At 32.4% G+C, this 19,973-nt stretch overlaps 1 protein-coding gene across 1 annotated transcript; it reads right to left on the bottom strand.

Annotated features, from left to right (window-relative positions):
* Positions 1-811: 811 nt before the first annotated feature.
* On the bottom strand, positions 812-19,527 carry LOC132750085 (solute carrier family 35 member F6-like; the record flags this gene model as incomplete). The annotated part of the gene is given in 7 exon segments (XM_060740023.1): positions 812-7,506; positions 9,269-9,416; positions 11,340-11,494; positions 12,425-12,580; positions 13,397-13,507; positions 18,101-18,277; positions 19,308-19,527. Coding segments are annotated over 7 exon segments (990 nt in total), but the record flags the coding sequence as incomplete, so codon positions are not given.
* Between the last annotated feature and the right edge of the window lie 446 nt (positions 19,528-19,973).

Genomic DNA, 19,973 nt, shown 5'->3' with positions numbered 1-19,973 from the left:
TTTAGAATTTCTTTGGATGTAGCCATAAATTAACTTGCCACTCTAGTTTTTATGCTCCTCTAGGGGCATACAGTTGCCCGTCTGTCATTATGTTGTTCCATCTTACCTCCCTATAGTTTCTCCTAACAATTTTATCTGGTAGATACCTTGTATTGTCCTCTAACTTTGACGACAAGGTCACCTATGCGAAGATTTTAATACTTGCTCATAAGCCTTTCTTTATTGACAAACATCTGTCAGATCTGTTAAGTTACATACCTTGGTTGGAGTTGTACAGCCTTCAATTGTTAACAAAACAAGCAGATATGGAGAGGAATGATTGCTGTCAGTGATATGTCTTGATTTTGGCTTTTTACTGGTCACTCTCATAAACTGCTGTGAAATTTGGAAAACTTATTTAGACCATCACTTTAACTTAAAGGCAAGATATTGACCCTTGGCTAATATATAACTAACATATGTTATTGAAAATGAACTTGTAATGCATATCTTGAAAATAAAAATGTAGGCTTAGTAATACATAAAAAAACATTGAACATACTTTCAGGATTAATCCTGTTGTAAAACTTGAAATAACTATCTACTGCTCAAAGTTTATCAACCTCCACATTTGGAGGGGTTAACCCCCTTTTTATTAAGGAGTTTGCTGTTTTTGTCTTGATAAAAAGGGGTTTAACCAATCGTAACGTTGGGAGCTTGATAAACTTTGTACAATAGATAGTTATTTATTAATTGTTTCCAGATTGGTTTCTGAAACTTTGAATGTTTCTATTTTTTACATTCTTATTATGAACAAAAAACAAAACAAAACTTTTAATCAAAATAATTTTTATTGTGTGGATTTAATTGATAAAGATCATTTACAAAAAAACAACAATTCAGATACATGTACAATCAAATAACAAATACAGTCAATGTGAAATACAATTTTTAACAATCAACTTATTTTCATTAAAGAAAACAAGAGGGCCATGATGGCCCTGAGGACGCTCACCTGTATATAGGATATAGGCCCCCAGAGCTGGGCCAGTTTAAACCCCAGGGCTTTTATTTGAACAGACTCAGAAGAGTCACCCATTAGAAGATGTTTCACAATGTTAAGTTTTTACTACACACATATAATGAAAAACAATGATCTTTCCCCTCCCCCCCCCATCGGCAGGGCAAATTTTAACCCAAGGGCTTTTATTTGAACAAACTTGGTAGACACCCAAAAGAAGATGTTTCATGCTAAACATCTTAGCTCTAACTCATTGGGTTTTTTAAAAGAAGATTTTTAAGTTTTTACTATACACATATAGTTAAAAACAATGACACCCCTGGGGCGGGGCCAGTTTTGACCCCAGGGCTTTTATCTAAACAAAATTTGTAGACACTTACTAGAAGATGTTTCATGCTTAATATCTAAACTCTACCTATTTGGGTTTTTTTCAAAGAAGATTTTTAAGTTTTTGCTATACACATATAAGGAAAATCAATGACCCCCAGGGCGGGGCCAATTATGACCCCAGGGCTTTTATTTGAACAAACTTTGTAGACACTCACTAGAAGATGTTTCATGCTTAATATCTAAACTCTAGCTATTTGGGTTTTTTCAAAGAAGATTTTTTAAGTTTTTGCTACACACATATAAGGAAAATCAATGACCCCTGGGGCGGGGCCAGTTTTGACCCCAGGGCTTTTATTTGAACAAACTTGGTAGACACTCACTAGAAGATGTTTCATGTCAAATATCTAAGCTCTAGCTCTTAGGGTTTTTAAAAGAAGATATTTAAAGTTTTTTCTTTCGGTTGCCATGGCAACCAGAGTTCTGCATGGAATTAAATTCTTTGAACAACTTTGTTAAGGCTTCACACAAGGAACATCCCTGTGAAGTTTCATTATGATCTGCCTTATGGTTTCAGAGGAGATGTTGTTTTAAAAGTGTGAACGGACAACGGATGACATACGACAGACGACGGACGAAGAGTGATCCTAATAGCTCACCCCGAGCATATGCTCAGGTGAGCTAAAAAAGTGAAAATTTCTGTTGAATGGTGAAAAAATATGTACCATGTTTGAAAAAAATCTCGGAACATTTTAACAGCTTTTATGACAATTTTTTTTACATATTTCTTCATTAATGTGAAAAAAAAAGAGATTTTATTTGCATTAAATTGTACTTAAAATGTGAAAGAAAAATGACATTACTTAATATTATAAATGATATTTTACACTGAAGCATAGTCAAGATATACTTTTTGTTCCCAAGTTTGAAGCTGTGGGCCCTATGATCTAAATATAAATGGTACTGGAATGACCCCCCTCATTTATTACATGCAACAATTGTCAATAAAACAATAAGAGGTCAATGTTGAAACAGTGAAAGCATACATGCAAGAATATCTGGGCTGTGTCCTAGGACATCAGTCTTCAACCCACAGGAGGAAAAGCGGTTTCGGGAAAGGTTGATTGAGAACAGCGGACTGTGTTCTTGGACATCAACCAACCGGGATGGAGGAGGGTGGAAGGCGGAATTGTGGAAAACTTGATTGATAATATCAGTACATGGTATCATATCTGTATATTTTTCTAACATGATAGTAATAATGTTTGATCAACAAAAGACATACAATATTGCAGAGAAAAGTAATGACTTCAATATAGGGCAAGTGCGGACTATTTTGTAGTGTCTTTTAAAAAAAAAGGCTCACTTACAATAACAATAATCTACAACCTCAAGAAACCAAAAAATAATAATAATAAAAAATACATGTATCACATTTAATATCTATAAAGCAACAATAAGCTATTATTCAATATCTTACACACTATAACATATTAACATACAATTATCACACTAACAGTGCCATATGTAAATTGGCGACTGATCACTTAATTTACAAACTCATATGCGCTGTCGAAAAAGTAAACAAACATGAAGGACCAAGTATGCATTCATAATTGGTGATTCTTAAATCACACTAACATGATGATCTATTAGCAATTAAAATATCCAAATCTCTGTATTTGTCACATATTTGCAGGCACTTCATCTCACGGAAGTTAAACATGATATTATCAGAATAAAAAGATGTCAATGTCTCTCACAGATATTAAGTTGAACAAATTAAACCCCAAATATTCAGCTTATTGTTAATTTCAAAGCATTTAAGCTGGCTCAGTATTCAAAATATAACTGACATATTCATTTAGACTTGCATATACTGTACTGAACTGATGTCTAGGTCACTTTTGGAGGTGTTTGGAATTACTGGTTAGTTATTCAGTCAAGACGGTTGTGTTAAAATATCAGTAAATACCAGATAAATATTAACACAAATTACAAGCATATTGTCATCTTATGTTATTAATGAGTTACGTGAATTTAACGATTTACATGAAACAATAAGATATCGTTAATGATTAACATAAAATAAGATATATTTGATGATTTACATGGAACAATAAGATATATCGGAGACAGCTTAACTATAATCTTTTTATTATTTAGCCTAGGCAAGTTTTTTAAAATAATGTTATTGAAATACAACCTATTGGATTATTTTTTGTGCTTAAGTTACATTTTTTTTAAGTCACACTGACCTCGGGAAAGTGTGCCTTCTAATGGCACATTTTGAAAGGAACTAACAGTATGCAATTCCTACTAAATTTCAGGGAATCTGGAAATAAATCTGCAAATGAACTCTCTCCTTGAAGTTAAACTCATAATTATGAGAGACCTTATAAATATAATATAATAAATAAAATAATGTAACAAATGTAACAATCATTACAAACTAACAGTGAACAAATCAATGTTCCATTGTACAAATTAACTATATTTTGTTATCAAATACAGGTAAAATATGCAGCCATCATTTGTGTTAATTGTTTAATCGAAGATACTATCAGTTAACCAATTAAACGATGATCAAGATGCACCGTCAATTCTAAAAGTTGACAATAACTTGAAAAGAATCATTTGGAATAAAAAGGTTTCGGAATTACCTATTTTTTCTCTCTATTATTTCTTTTATGATAGAATAAAAATAATTGTTTTAGAAGAAATTAATTCAATTATGAAAGGATTTTAGATTACACGTGCTCAGATGAACAAAGTTTTACTTTACTGTCAATTTGATAAGCCAATTAGCACAAATGTGGCTACCTTCATATTTTTCAATTTATAACATAAAAAATATTAACAAAAATATATTCAATCTCACATACATGTATATACATTTAGAGCAAAAAATCATATGTATATCCAAACATTATTACTTAGATAGTATGCTTGACTATTTTTGGTGCTTTTTGACATTTTAAATGGCAAAACAAGGACCATTTAGGATTCTCAAAGGGGATCAACTCAGTGATAAACCATGCCCTAATTAAAGATTTCCCATTAAGGATTTACAATTATAACCTTGAAATTATAGTTTTATAAAGTTTCGAATGAATACATTCAGTAGTTGCGGTTTGCATACAACAACCTTCACTTTCCAATGTTTTCAGTGGACAATGTAATAATTCATTTTAAACTCATCAGTAATAGTTTATCTTGGTCAGCGGCTTATAATAATCACCCTTATGACAGGTGTGAAATCTCATTCTTAGTTAACCAAGGGGTATAATTCAGACAAAATTTTTGTTACAGTTATGGGTCTTGGACAGTGACCAACATTTATGATCCTGGAGTTTGAGATATAAATATACACACAAAAAACCTTAACCAAGTGTTATGCAAACTTAACACAACAGTGAGTCTAAAAGCTCCCACTATTTTACAAATTAGCCAAGCCATTCAAATTGCACACTGAATATAACAATTAAATTACAAATGCAAAATATAACGCTAATATAAATAGAAAATATCAATTAGGAAAAAAATAGAAAAATCACACACAAAATATGTTAAACAAAATCACATTCACTATACTTTTGAATTGTTCGTGTTTGTTCAACACTATCTTGATGCATACATTTATTTCTTATATTCTTTAATATTGTTTTTATTCTTTAATATTTTTTTTATTATCTTTTTTATTTTTTTAAGTTCTATATTTTGAAAATTTATACATATACTGGTGCCCAGCTTATAAATAAATATAGGGACAAACCCTTTATTACACATAAGCAGTTTACTATTACCCCATGCAAGTTGAGTGCTTTAGCAGATAACCCTATAGATACATATACTGGTGCCCAGCTTATAAATAAATATAGGGACATATCTTGATTTCTTAACCCTTTATTACACAGAAGCAGTTTACTATTACCCCATGCAAGTTGAGTGCTTTAGCAGATAACCCTATAGATACACTATACAGTAAAGTAAATCCATATAAACACTTTACAGCACCTTGATATTTAAATCCCATTTAACTAAACCCAAATTGATATTTATAAACATAATATACATCACAAAATTTCGAAACAATATGAGCTAAATCCCCTTTATAATCTTTACACAGTGAAAATCAATGTGTTTACTGCAAAATGTTTGATATACATTGTATGTAATCAAGAGGGAGTAAACAAATATGTAAAAATAGAACTCTCTTGTAAAAATCTGGCACCTAAGCCAGAGATAAGTAACAAATGAGCCGCGTCCCGACAAAACCAACAAAGTGCGTTTGCGACCAGCATGGATCCAGACCAGCCTGCGCATCTGTGCAGTCTGATCAGGATCCAAGTTGTTCGCTATCAGCTTCTCTACTTGTAATAGAGTTGGTAAGCGAACAGCATAGATCCTGATCAGACTGCGCGGATGTGCAGGCTGGTCTGGATCCATGCTGGTCGCAAACGCACTATGTTGGTTTTGTCTTCAGGCCGCTCAAATATAGAATGTCTTATAATCATAGCTAAAGTAATGAGTATTAATATGAGAGATCTTTCAAGGGGGGATAGATTAATAAAACAGAGAGCCAATGATTGTTCAAAAACTAACATTATGTAATAAATAAGTAACAAATATATCTTACATTGCCAGCATTAGATTCTTCAACATTAATAGGAATGTTCATTCAAATTAAACACAAAATTATTCAAATAAAACACAAAATTATATAAATGAAGGTGAATAACAGTATGTTAAGGCCCCTGAATTGTTCAAGATTTAGAAAAATATGCAATATTTTTTGGACTAGTCTTTATTTAAATGCATTTTGATTTTTATATATAAAAAATGCTTTTTAAATAAAAATTATTTTTTTTAAGTAAACCTGAAAATTTTGTTGGTGATAAAGGACTCAACATTGCCAGAATTTGCTATATAGAGGAGAATAAAGCCTGTATGACAATGAAATCTGACCAGAGGTTAGCTGCCCGATTTAAGTTATCTTAATATGTAAATCCCTAAAAAGGAACTCCATTGAGGTTTATGACATGATGGGACAGGAAATATTTTTCCGTGATTTATGTACCAATTAATGGAGGTCTGGATCAATAACTTGTGTGCAAACTTTCAGGTCTTTCCTTTTCCTGTTTTACCAGAATAATCAATTGAGCCGTGTCACGACAAAACCAATATAATGGGTTTGCGACCAGCATGGATCCAGACCAGCCTGCACATCCACGCAGTCTGATCAGGATCCATGCTGTTCGCTATCAGTTTCTCTACATGTAATAGGGTTGCTAAGCGACGTGACGTGACGTGGCTCATTTTATTGTGCAAAATGACCCAAAAATAAAAAGTGTTCTGGTAAAACAGGGAAGGGAAAGACCTGAAAATTTCCATGTTAACTTATTGGTCCAGACCTTGATCAATTGGTACACGAATTTACTCAATTTCGCTTAGAATTATGCAAAAATCAATTTACAATTTTATACCTAGTATATTTCCTTGTTATTCTTTGCAGAATTTTCAATTTAAAGTGCTTCTCTTGATGTTTGTTAGATTTTCAAATTTTATCTTTTTAGGGAGAAGTTCCTTTAACCTTATAATGAACTGTTCTAAATCATAAGGACAGGCCAAGTCCTAAAGTTAAAATTAAATTTTCTTCTTAGTTGTACGACTTATCCTTTTAACATCCAATATTTTATGCTATATGGCTTTTATACATTTAATATACCAACAGGCAATAGGTATATAACAAATTAAAATCTGAATCAAAATTGGGGTGAAAATTGTCATTTATAACTATTTCATATAAAGGAATGTGCTTTTATCTAAAGAAAATTCCATCATACATTTAAATTTGAAATAATAATATAGTTGTATATAAAATATCCAGCCACCATATGGAGACAGTCATTTATACTCTCTAAAATGTCTCTATTACCAAAGGTTATTTCATTGTAGCCTTATGAAATGACTTATTATGGTGTTTTGATTTTAGTAAAATTAGTAGAATGAAACGAATGTCAGTTGTGTTATCACATATAATAAACCAACAGTTTCATATGTATGGTTGTCATAGGTACGGTTGTCATATGTATGGTTGTCATAGATACGGTTGTCATAGGTACCGTTGTCATAGGCACGGTTGTCAAGGTAAAGTTAATTCACAGCATGGCCATCATCTGGAAAAACAAAAAGTAGAAATATTTCTATAAATAGTCATGACATCATATATAATCAACTCACAACTATATTGAGAGTTGATTGCAAAACTGTTGTAAGTCCTTCTTTATTTCATACTAGTTACTGCAGTTTTGTGGTCAACCCATAATATATCAAAGCGTCAAATATATAGAGGACATTGTTAAGTTCAGTGTAAGATTGGGATATATTTCACCAAGTGAGCACCGAAAGGTATATATCACGAGTGGCACAGCCACAAGTGAAATATGAACTTTTGGTTTTCACAAGTGATCATATGAAATATATTTCGATCTTACACTTAACTAAACAAATTTTCTTTTTATTATATGAAAAGGAACGTTTAAAAAGACATCCTTATGTAATGCTAAATGAAAAGCGCCCCAAATAATAATACAACATGACATTATTTACGACAACACTTCAGTAAGTTGGTTTCCAGTTCTGTGCATACTGGTATTTCACTGGAACAACGTAACAGGCTTAACTTCAAAACAGTGAAAAATATCAAATTGATAATTTCACTGTTTCAAACAGTGAAATATCCACTTGTTTATTTCATGGATATATTTCTATAAACTACCGAAAAGTATGTAATAAAACACTAAGATTATAAAAATTAAATATCACTACAACATAAATTGTTCAGAAAATGGGTCAAAGACAGAAAATGCAGTTTGCATTTTTATACCAAATATCATGATGCTGTGATGTTATAAAAAAAAAAATTAACCACTGACCATTTATGTTGAAAATTTAACTATGTTGGTAAACAGAAAGTGGATGTGGGACAGACCTGAAACCAACTCTCACAGTATTGGACCACATGTCAATGCTGTGTGCCAAATATCAAGAGTAGTTGCTGAGAAAACTGTTACGAAAATATACAACCATTTACCATTTATGTCGAAATTTTAAGTCGGTAAACAGAAAGTGGATGATGGACAGACCTAAAATCAATCCCAATGTATGGGACCATGTGTCAATGCTGTATGCCAAACATCAAGAGGCTGTAATAAGGAGTTGCAGAGAAAACTGTTACGAAAATTTCCTTCCATTGACCATTTATGTTGAACATTTAACTAAGTCGGTAAACAGGAAGTGGATAAGCAACAGACCTGAAATCGAATCCAACGATATGGGACCATGTGTTAATGCTGTATGCCAAAAATCAAGAGGCTGTGATAAGTAGTTGCTGAGAAAACTGTTATGAAAAGTCCCCCCCATGCAACCCGGCCACAAAATGGAGCTAAATTAATTACACTACAGTAACATGGTTAAGGCAATGAATATGCAACCAGTATAAACTTAGACTAAAGTTGTACATTAAAGTTGTACATATATGACCTATCACTGAGCTGCTGGTTATTTAATTTTGGCCTATTTATTTCTTAAATTACTTTCAAATAAAAACTGAAAGTAAAAAATGCTAAAAGCCCAAGTCCATTTCACAGTGAGTGTATGACCATGTTTAATGTCAGTGTTTCCAAAACAATCTTTCAGCAATATAGGCAACTATGTCTTCTACATGTAGTAGAAAGATCCTTTTACAACAATATTGCAGAAAATTTAACAATTAACCACTTCCAGTCACATCATATTTACAAAAAGCTGACTAGTCTTTTAAACTACCCCCTTAACACTGACAGTCCATCAAGGAAGTCACTGGCATCATTTGTATTATGGGTTTTCAACAAAATACAATTATTTTGTATGGTAAACATTTAAATTACACACTATTACCTCTATTACCCAGGAGTCTTTCTCTCTCGCCAGTGTTCCTATCATTTTGATTGACCTCTCTCATCTCACGCCTACGTCTCCACCATGGCATGATGATAATATCATTGTATAACATCATTCCTAGTATCAGCAATATAAACCCTACAACCTGAAATATAATATACAAAATTGTCATAGCAATCAGCAATATAAACCCTACAACCTGAAATATAATATACAAAATTGTCGTAGCAATCAGCAATATAAACCCTACAACCTGAAATATAATACACAAAATTGTCGTAGCAATCAGCAATATAAACCCTACAACCTGAAATATAATACAAAAAATTGTCCTTTCAACCAGTTATATAAAACCTACAACCTGAAATATACACAAAATTATCCTTTCAACCAGTTTTATAAAACCTACAACCTGAAATATACACAAAATTGTCCTTTCAACCAGTTATATAAAACCTACAACCTGAAATATACACAAAATTGTCCTTTCAACCAGTTATATAAACCCTACAACCTGAAATATAATACAAAAAATTGTCCTTTCAACCAGTTATATAAAACCTACAACCTGAAATATACACAAAATTATCCTTTCAACCAGTTATATAAAACCTACAACCTGAAATATACACAAAATTGTCCTTTCAACCAGTTATATAAAACCTACAACCTGAAATATACACAAAATTGTCCTTTCAACCAGTTATATAAAACCTACAACCTGAAATATACACAAAATTGTCCTTTCAACCAGTTATATAAAACCTACAATCTGAAATATACACAAAATTATCCTTTCAACCAGTTATATAAAACCTACAACCTGAAATATACACAAAATTATCCTTTCAACCAGTTATATAAAACCTACAACCTGAAATATACACAAAATTGTCCTTTCAACCAGTTATATAAAACCTACAACCTGAAATATACACAAAATTATCCTTTCAACCAGTTTTATAAAACCTACAACCTGAAATATACACAAAATTGTCCTTTCAACCAGTTTTATAAAACCTACAACCTGAAATATACACAAAATTGTCCTTTCAACCAGTTTTATAAAACCTACAACCTGAAATATACACAAAATTATCCTTTCAACCAGTTATATAAAACCTACAACCTGAAATATACACAAAATTGTCCTTTCAAACCAGTTATATAAAACCTACAACCTGAAATATACACAAAATTATCCTTTCAACCAGTTTTATAAAACCTACAACCTGAAATATACACAAAATTGTCCTTTCAACCAGTTTTATAAAACCTACAACCTGAAATATACACAAAATTATCCTTTCAACCAGTTATATAAAACCTACAACCTGAAATATACACAAAATTGTCCTTTCAACCAGTTATATAAAACCTACAACCTGAAATATACACAAAATTGTCCTTTCAACCAGTTTTATAAAACCTACAACCTGAAATATACACAAAATTGTCCTTTCAACCAGTTATATAAAACCTACAACCTGAAATATACACAAAATTGTTTTTGCCTCCTGTAGTATAACAAAGGCTGTCTGTACTACAGCATGCTTGACTATTGTAAGTACTTGTCTGGTAGTGGGGATAATAGTCACTAACAAATACACAAAGATTCAAAGCAATACCTCAAAGGGAATGGGGTAACAAGTGAAATAATACATGAATGTATGTTTACATGGGCTATCTAACAGATTGTGTTAAAATATATGGCTAAACACATTAGCCTATATATTGTTGAACTTTCTAAATGGATTTGTCAAGCTGACTTGTTTTTGGAACTGTCAATCTCATTAATTTTTGGGAAATCAAAAGAAAAATTTTATGTTGTCAACCAACAGTGCAGAGCCTGGTCAGAATGCTCAGATGTACAGACTGGCCTAGCTCCAAGCTGGTGACAAAAGGCTTATCATTTGTTTGTTTGTTTGATTGGGTTTCACATCACACCGACACAGTATAGGTCATATGGCGATGTTTCAGCTTTACTGGTGGAGAAAGACCTCAAGATTATCATTTAACGTTCCAGTAGTAGAAATAATGTTGACAGAAGAGGTTAAGTGTTAAATACCTGTAAATATTGGAAATCCTGCCAGGAAAGTGACAGTGTTACAGCCCAGATGACCAGTGTTCGAACACTATCCAACACCATCCTTGTTGTGGCACTCAACTCTCTAGTTACACTGATACCAGCAAAATTGAAAAATGCTATGCTCATTATATTACCTGGGGAGGAGAAAATATTGACATTATAATACCTGTGTCAAAAGAATACATTTTTTGATAACAAATTACATGTGGAGAAAATATTTTTTTGCTTCAATGAGTAACAAAACCTGGTAAGTAACAGTATTCTTAAAGATACAGTCACTACATCTATGTTTCAAAGTTTTATCACTGATTGAGTTGCTGATTTGAATTTTCCTGTTTTTTTTTTTTACAAAATGAACGAGAAATCACATATGTTGAGTGTACAGCAATAACATACTTTATGAGAATTGAGGAAAAATTCAACAATGAATAAAGAATATTAAATGTATCTTGAAATCTTTTAACTAATGCTTATCAGCATAACAAAGTTAGATATCGTATCGGTTTTCTGTATTCCAAATGACAATTTAATATAAAACTATAGATGATCTGAAAGAAATATTATACATGTATATCTATCAATGATATTAAAACTAGTTTTTGTTACTTAAATTCGTTACATCTCACTCCTCTTTTCCTGGACAAACCAGGAAAAAAAAAATGAACTGAACCCCTTGGAATGACTGGACCTCAGAATAAAATCCTCACATAACAATCCCAAGACCACCACTTTCTGATGTAATTTATATGTCCATCTACCTCTGTTTTCATTTTTTTACTATGATACTGTAACATACTATTCATTTGAGCCGCATCATGACAAAACCAACATAATGCGTTTGCGACCAGCATGGATCCAGACCAGCCTGCGCATCCGCGCAGTCTGATCAGGATCCATACTGTTCGCTTACAATCCCTATAACAAGTAGAGAAACTGATAGCGAACAGCATGGATCCTGATCAGACTGCGGGGAGGTGCAGGCTGGTCTGGATCCATGCTGGTCGCAAACCCATTAAGTTGGTTTTGTCATGACGCGGCCCATTTACTTTTTTGCTTCCTCTTACCAACTGTAGCTAAAATGATTCTCCAATTGTTTCCCATCTGTACGAATGCATCGTGTACGTTCTCCAGTCTATTTCCTGCCGCATGACTGAAACTTCCAGCATCAATGTAGTAAAAAGGTATCAACAATAATCCTAAAACAAGGGCCCCGAAAAGTCCTGAAAACCAAGCACAGAATTAATATAGCTGTCACTTTAAAATAAAACTGCCCACTGTCTTGCTTAAGAAGCCCTAAGAACTCCGCTACTTTAATCAGTGGACCAAGGAAAAGAACTGTTTGTACAGTTGTTTTTTTTAAAGTTATTTTAAAAGGCATATATTTGTAATACCGTTAATACTTGTACTTTATATTTCTTCACACATTTCAGTAGATCTTTACATAGTTTGCTATAAAAAACTCCTGTTATTCTTAAAATATAAAACAAGAGGGTCATGATGGCCCTGGATCGATCACCTGAAATACATTGCTAGAAAAAGGTCAAAACCACTAACAAGAGGAAACATTGGGTTTGTCATTCATTTTCTTCTCGAAGCTGCATTAATGTAAATAAAGATGAGAAGTAGTTAAAAAAATTAAAATAATCTGATTCTATGATACTTGTGTTATAGGTCAAAATCTTGCTTGGAGACACAGATTTTGCCATAAATAAGTAATATATGTAAGTACACTGCAGTACTTACAGTAATTTGAACTAAAGTTTTCACCATAGTGCAGTAATAGGTTAACTCCTATTAACTTATATATAGAGTTAACCAGTTACTGCACTAAGGTGATGAAATGAGTGCACATTGTATGTGTGGATTTTTACACTCTCAACTTATTGGTAAATGTAACAAAATGAGGAATAGAACAAAACAGAACAGAAGTTTATTTAAGATTTAAGCATACAGCTTATTGTTATAACAACTCATTCATACATACAAATCATACGTAATAAGAATTTTCACTTTAACAATAGAAATAGAGACAATACCTTCATATCCGACGGCTGCCAGAGGTTGTACATTAAATCTTCCGATCACACGTTCTTCATACACCATCTGTACCGAGACTATCACCTGAGCCATAATGATCAGTAAATCACCTACAATATATTAACATTTTATACCTAACTCCTCACAGTGATTACCTCCCTTGGCAGAATTGTAATCACTGCCTTCACAGATGTCACATAATGATGAAAGTCACATGACGTAACGTCGAAATACAAATGTAAATATCGACCATTACATAGAAAATCTAACGTCATTTTTCTCTTTCTGTTTTATTTTTAACTTTTTGAACCTACATCTGTTACATTTAAAAAAAAATTTATCAAAAGAATACTTACTTTTAAATCTGAAAGCACAAATCAACCAAATAAATTTGAAATCCCCTATGTTGAACTAAGTTATGTAAAACAAAAACTGAACAGTCTCGATATTACGAAAGCAACAGGCTTAGATGGCATTAGTGCAAAATTTCTAAAAACGGCAGCAAGTGTCATAGATAAACCCCTTTGTACCATAATAAACTTAAGTATTAAAACTGGAAAATTTCCTACACAGTTAAAACAATCAAAGGTAACACCAATCTACAAGAAAGGCCTCAAGTCTGACAAAAACAACTATAGACCAATTTCAGTTCTCCCACTTATCTCAAAAATATTTGAAAAACATGTTTCTGACAACTTGAAGCTATTTTTAGAAACAAACAATTTCCTCTACACAGCTCAATCAGGCTTCAGGGCATACCATTCATGTGAAACAGCACTTACAAATTTAATTGATAATTGGATAAATGCACTTAATGATGGCAAAATTGTTGGAACTGTTTTTCTGGACTTATCTAAGGCCTTTGATTTAGTTAATCACAAAATTCTTATTGAAAAACTACCCTTCTATCATCTTTCCTCACACACTATTTCTTGGATTACATCATATCTGTCAGACAGGTCACAAAAAGTAAATGTGTCTGGTGTTTTATCAGAATCTGCTGAAGTTGTCTCCGGAGTACCCCAGGGCTCAGTCCTAGGGCCCCTACTATTCTTAATTTACATAAATGACATACATCTTCATATAAAAAAGTCAAATACTGATATGTTTGCAGATGACACTTCTCTAACTTCAACTGGAAATACTATAAGGGAAGTAGAAGATAATCTTCAATCAGATCTTGATAGTATAAGCACATGGTGTGTACAAAATTCAATGATACTAAATGCACAAAAAACTAAAGCTATGAATTTCTCAATAAAGCATTCAAAATCTGAGCATACTTCAACACCTTCTCTTAACCTTCACAATCAAGAAATAGAATTTACAGACAATGAAAAAGTACTAGGAGTCTATGTTGACAAAAATCTAAAATGGAAAACACACATTCAAAAAATTATTAAAAAATGCAATTCACAGCTCTATTTGCTTCTTAGAATTAAACAATATCTTGATCTTCATGCTAGAAAACTTTTCTTCAATGCATATATACTGCCACATTTGGACTACTGCTGCACTATTTGGGGAAACTGCAGCAGTGATTTACTCTCACAAATAATCAAATTTCAAAAAAGAGCTGCTAGAATAATTTTGGACAAAAATTTTGATGCCCCATCAAATGAACTATTTAAAGAACTAAATTGGATGTCCTTTGACCAAAGAATCAGATACAAAAAGGCAATTCTAATGTATAAGTCAATAAATGAACCATCCTTTCCTAAGTATATGAAAAATAAATTTCAAACAGTAAATGACAGACACAACTTTAATTTGAGATCTGTCCAAAATGAAAAACTAATTGTACCTAAACCAAAAACAGAGTGTTTTAGGAAAACACTTAATTACTCTGGGCCTACAATATGGAATGACATTCCAATACATGTTAGAAATTCTGAAACTTTGAAAAAATTTCAAGCCAACTATATTCATTGGCAATTTTCCATTTAAATTATATATGTCATTTTTCCATTTTTTTTACATATGTCATTTTTCCATTTTTATTGTGTACATAGCTTTCTAAATATGATACCAGGATGACTAACTGTGTTGTTTTTTAACATTAATTGTATTTTTCAATATTGAAGTTTTTGAAAATGCCACAAAGTGTAAAAAAAAAAAACAGTTTATTTCTTAAATGATGTTTTGTAAATGTTGACTGTATATAATTTATGTCACATTGTATTTATATGTTGTTATGTTACATTGTATGTATATGCTGAGGCCCACATGGAAGATCGGGAAACCGAATGTGCTAGCCTCATTAAATAAAGTCGTTACTTACTTACTTACTATATAGTGAGTGAACAGGCGAGTCAAAATAAGTTGGGGTTTTTTTGCCATAATTGACATAATGCCAGAGAAGAGATTGCTCCGCCCACTGATTCACGTGACGCGGTCATTCAAAACCTTAGACAAAACAAGGTACCGACATTTACAGGAAACTATTTTGCCACTAAAGTTACTAATGAATTTACCTTATATAATTGGTATATACAAAAGTTTAATGCTTTTCTTGAATAGTTTAATGTATTATGGTATTTAAACAAAAGTAACAAATAACTTCATTCATGCATTAATTATGAATAAAACGGTTGGCAAAGATCTTGTTATATTTCTTGTTGAATTCAAGGAAGATGTTACTGACAAAATATCATTTTAGTTTACAAATTCAAAGAAAGTTAAAATTTAAGTAGAGGAACATATAAATAGTAAAATTATATCAATAACACAGTAACATTTACAAATGTTTTTAGGGTTTTATTGTGCGAAATCATTTATATATAATGCATTTGTGCATTAATTGTTAAAATTTCATCATTATGAGAAAATTGCCCTTGCGTAACTTTGTAGTATAATATATGATTATATGTATATTTATACATTGGATACGTTTTGTGATAAAACACAATATTATTCACTTCAAAATAAGTTTAGCATACACCAGACGGTGAGACCTCAGTTTTAAATTAAAACCGTGATCAGGTATGATGTTATTGAAGCAGATGTATCGAAATATTTAATCTTAATTCATTGAGCTTTAATAGAAATATATAGGTAGGATTATATGACATACAATATTCATAGCATATTCTCTCATTTTATTTGCAAGAACTTTTGTCTACTGCAGCATTTTATTGACACTTTGTTTAGAACAAACAAAAATGTCATATCAGACCTTATAATATATTATATGATTATGAATAGACATAATTGTAATAAAAGAAGGAATAGAGTATTTGTTTAATTTTTTCCTTGTTTAATGCATTGTGGTATAGCCAGGCTTCATAACCTCTGATCGCCATTCAAAATTCCATTTTATTTAGTTCCGCCCATTGTTTTCTCGTTTAGGGCACACGCATTTTTTTACTTGGGGACCTTATGCCGCTTTTCATGGAATGGCACTTACGTGTCACATTGAAGGTTCCATGATAACCACCATATGAACACATCTGCGGATGTTTCAAAATTCAAAATTTTACAAGGTCACGTTATATGTTGATTACAGCTTAAGCCGGTGCTAGGGGGCGCAGACGGTTACTTGCACATTCCATTACCGTCCATGAACAGACTCAATCAAACCGAGCTGGCAACACTTTTAATTTTGTCGTTTTGTACGTTCTTTAGGGATTCTAAATTTTAACTTTCGTCAGAGATGTAGACAACATCTAGATAATATCTATGTCTCTGCTTTTGTACCTGCTATATAACTTATTATCTTCATATATACAAAGTTACTGATATTTTTTTGTAAAATGAACTAACTGACTCCATCTGTCAATATGTCAGGATAGTTGGTAACTTTGATATACCGATTTAATAGCTTTAAATTGACAAAAATCAAAATAATTTCAATATAAATACTGCTGCACCATTGTCTTATACAAATAGCTTGTCTAAGGAAAATGGCGGATTTTGCAGACATCTTAGCGTGAAACTGATAACGATCGCCGATTGGCTTATCTGTAAGACCCCTGCCAGCTTGATTGACAGGCGGCGTAATGTCAATTCCTTTCATTGTTATAATTTAGTTCACATGAATGAGAAATAATATGCGTGGCCCATGGGAATTTCTGTAAATACTCATTGGAATTTATCGGTAATGAGTGAGTGGGACAGTTATTTTATATTTGAGGTAGACTTATATTTTATCGTAAAAAAATTCCAATATCAACTGTTGGCCAATCACTAGTATAACAGTTAATCTTTAGAAATATACATGTATATAGTCAATTCAGTTCAACTTGCCAATGAAAGAATGAGCATAATGTCACTTTAAAGAAAGTTAGAACAATAATAAGATCAAAATTTCAGATTATTTGAACACTTAATCTTTTCAGATTTATTATTTTAATTTATTATTCTGATTGTGAAAAATAAAAGACCAAAAGTTAAAAGCTCAAATCTGGCTAATAATAATGTAATAATTCAATTTTTTTATATATATTTTTAGACTTTTGGATTGTAGTGCAGTTCCTTTGATATCAGTGCTGTGAACATAAAAAATTCAGTATGGTACGATTTAAATAGAACTGGTAAAAGGACAAACAAAATCTGTCCATAAGACAGCCTTCTTGACTAGCTCGTTTTTTTTCTCTTTGAAACAGACAAGCTAAAAATGCTTGTACAAACTGCCCCAAATAAAACAATCTAAAAGTGCATGTACAAACTGCCCCAAATAAAACAATCTAACAGTAAGGATGTACCTGCTATAATGCCGTTAGTGTTTGTGCTCGGCCCATCAGGTGACCCAAATACAATATCTGCCAGTCCAACCAACAACAGACCTAATAACACAGTAAACATTCCTACCCACATGTGTTTACGTATCACACGGCCTAGAAACGCCACAGATAATAATGCCGTGAAGATAATGACTGCACCTGTAATGTAAGACAGTAATATAATAATATATAATAATATAATAAATAAATATTACATATGTTTATTTGAAAAAATAACAAACATTTTGTATTGCTGACTTCTCTACCATTAGAAATTGTTATTTTTAGAATTTAACATTTATGTTATGGCAATCAATAAAATTCTCATCCAATATGACGTACTTCATTATTACGGAGATAGAAAATTTTATCAATCACTGTACATTTACACAAGGTGATAAAGAAAAGTATCGTCATTTTCAAAAATTCTAAACTTGAAATAAATGTAGATTTATCATTATTCCTGGGTAACTAACCACTACATACTTATATCTCCGCAAGTGACCAACTACTTGTACTTATGATTCATCACACATGACTTTTGATGATTTGGATTATCTAACTAATGACTATAAGATATGAGCCGCGCCATGACAAAACCAACATAATGGGTTAACGACCAGCATGGATCCAGACCAGCCTGCGCATCCATGCAGTCTGATCAGGATCCATGCTGTTCGCTATCAGTTTCCTTACATGTTATAGGGTTTGTAAGCGAACAGCATGGATCCTGATCAGACTGCGCGGATGCGCAGGCTGGTCTGGATCCATGCTGGTCGCAAATGCACTATGTTGGTTTTGACGTGACGCGGCTCATATGATGTTAGGAATCAATAATCACATAGAAATTTTGTCTTGAGCAACGATCAACCTAGGACCCCTCTATTACAAATCCAATGTTCTCCCTATTTAATGGAAGATTTGTAATAGCCAAACATGGAATTAAGAATATTTTGGATTTTCCCCAGCTAATCCAGGGTTACAAACAAACTTTCAAGGTTACAACTTCGAAAATAAGCGTTGACTTATCTATTGTGACTGTAAATGCATCGTGAAGTTCCAACAGTAAAAGTTTGTATTGGGCAATAAGCTCGGAAAAATCTGCATTTGCCGAGTTCCGGATATAATCCATTGACAAAAGATTAAAGTAAATCATTATATATATATATTACAACCACGTTATGATTACCTCTTAACATCTGAAAACTTGAGGCGTAAGTTAGATTTAGCCCTATATACATTATAGAGGTTCCACACATGTCTAGCATGGCTGCTGGCAGGAATATTAAGGGGTTAAATGACCTTGGCTGCTCGCCTTCTACAGGTTGTTGAGGTCGACAACAAATCTTAATTATATAATAAGCTACCAGACAGGTGAACTCTCCTATAAACATGCCCACAGCCTGTAACAGATACAGATTATAATTATTTCAAACATGTTTAGTAGTATAAAATATATATGAGCCGTGTCATGACAAAACCAACATAATGGGTTTGCGACCAGCATGGATCCAGACCAGCCTGCGCATCCATGCAGTCTGATCAGTATCCATGCTGTCCGCTTACAGACCCTATAACAAGAAAAGAAACTGATAGCGAACAGCATGGATCCTGATCCGACTGCATGGATGCGCAGGCTGGTCTGGATCCATGCTGGTCGCAAACCCATTATGTTGGTTTTGTCGTGACCCAGCTTATATATTGCTTATAGATAAATAAAAAACAAACATGATAATTAAGGTATTAAGCCCTTAATTTTAGTAAGGCAAAGGAAGATAAGAAGATTTAAACTAGCCAGAAATTTTTTCTTAAACATTGCATCAATAAAAAGAATCGTCACTGAATCAAATTTATG

The sequence above is a fragment of the Ruditapes philippinarum genome, unplaced genomic scaffold, assembly GCF_026571515.1.
Source record: "Ruditapes philippinarum isolate M1 unplaced genomic scaffold, ASM2657151v2 ctg6116_1_1_1_1, whole genome shotgun sequence".
NCBI classification, from domain to species: Eukaryota; Metazoa; Mollusca; class Bivalvia; order Venerida; family Veneridae; genus Ruditapes; species Ruditapes philippinarum.
Note: the sequence above shows the minus strand (reverse complement) of the source record. Positions and strands in the feature narration are given on the sequence as shown.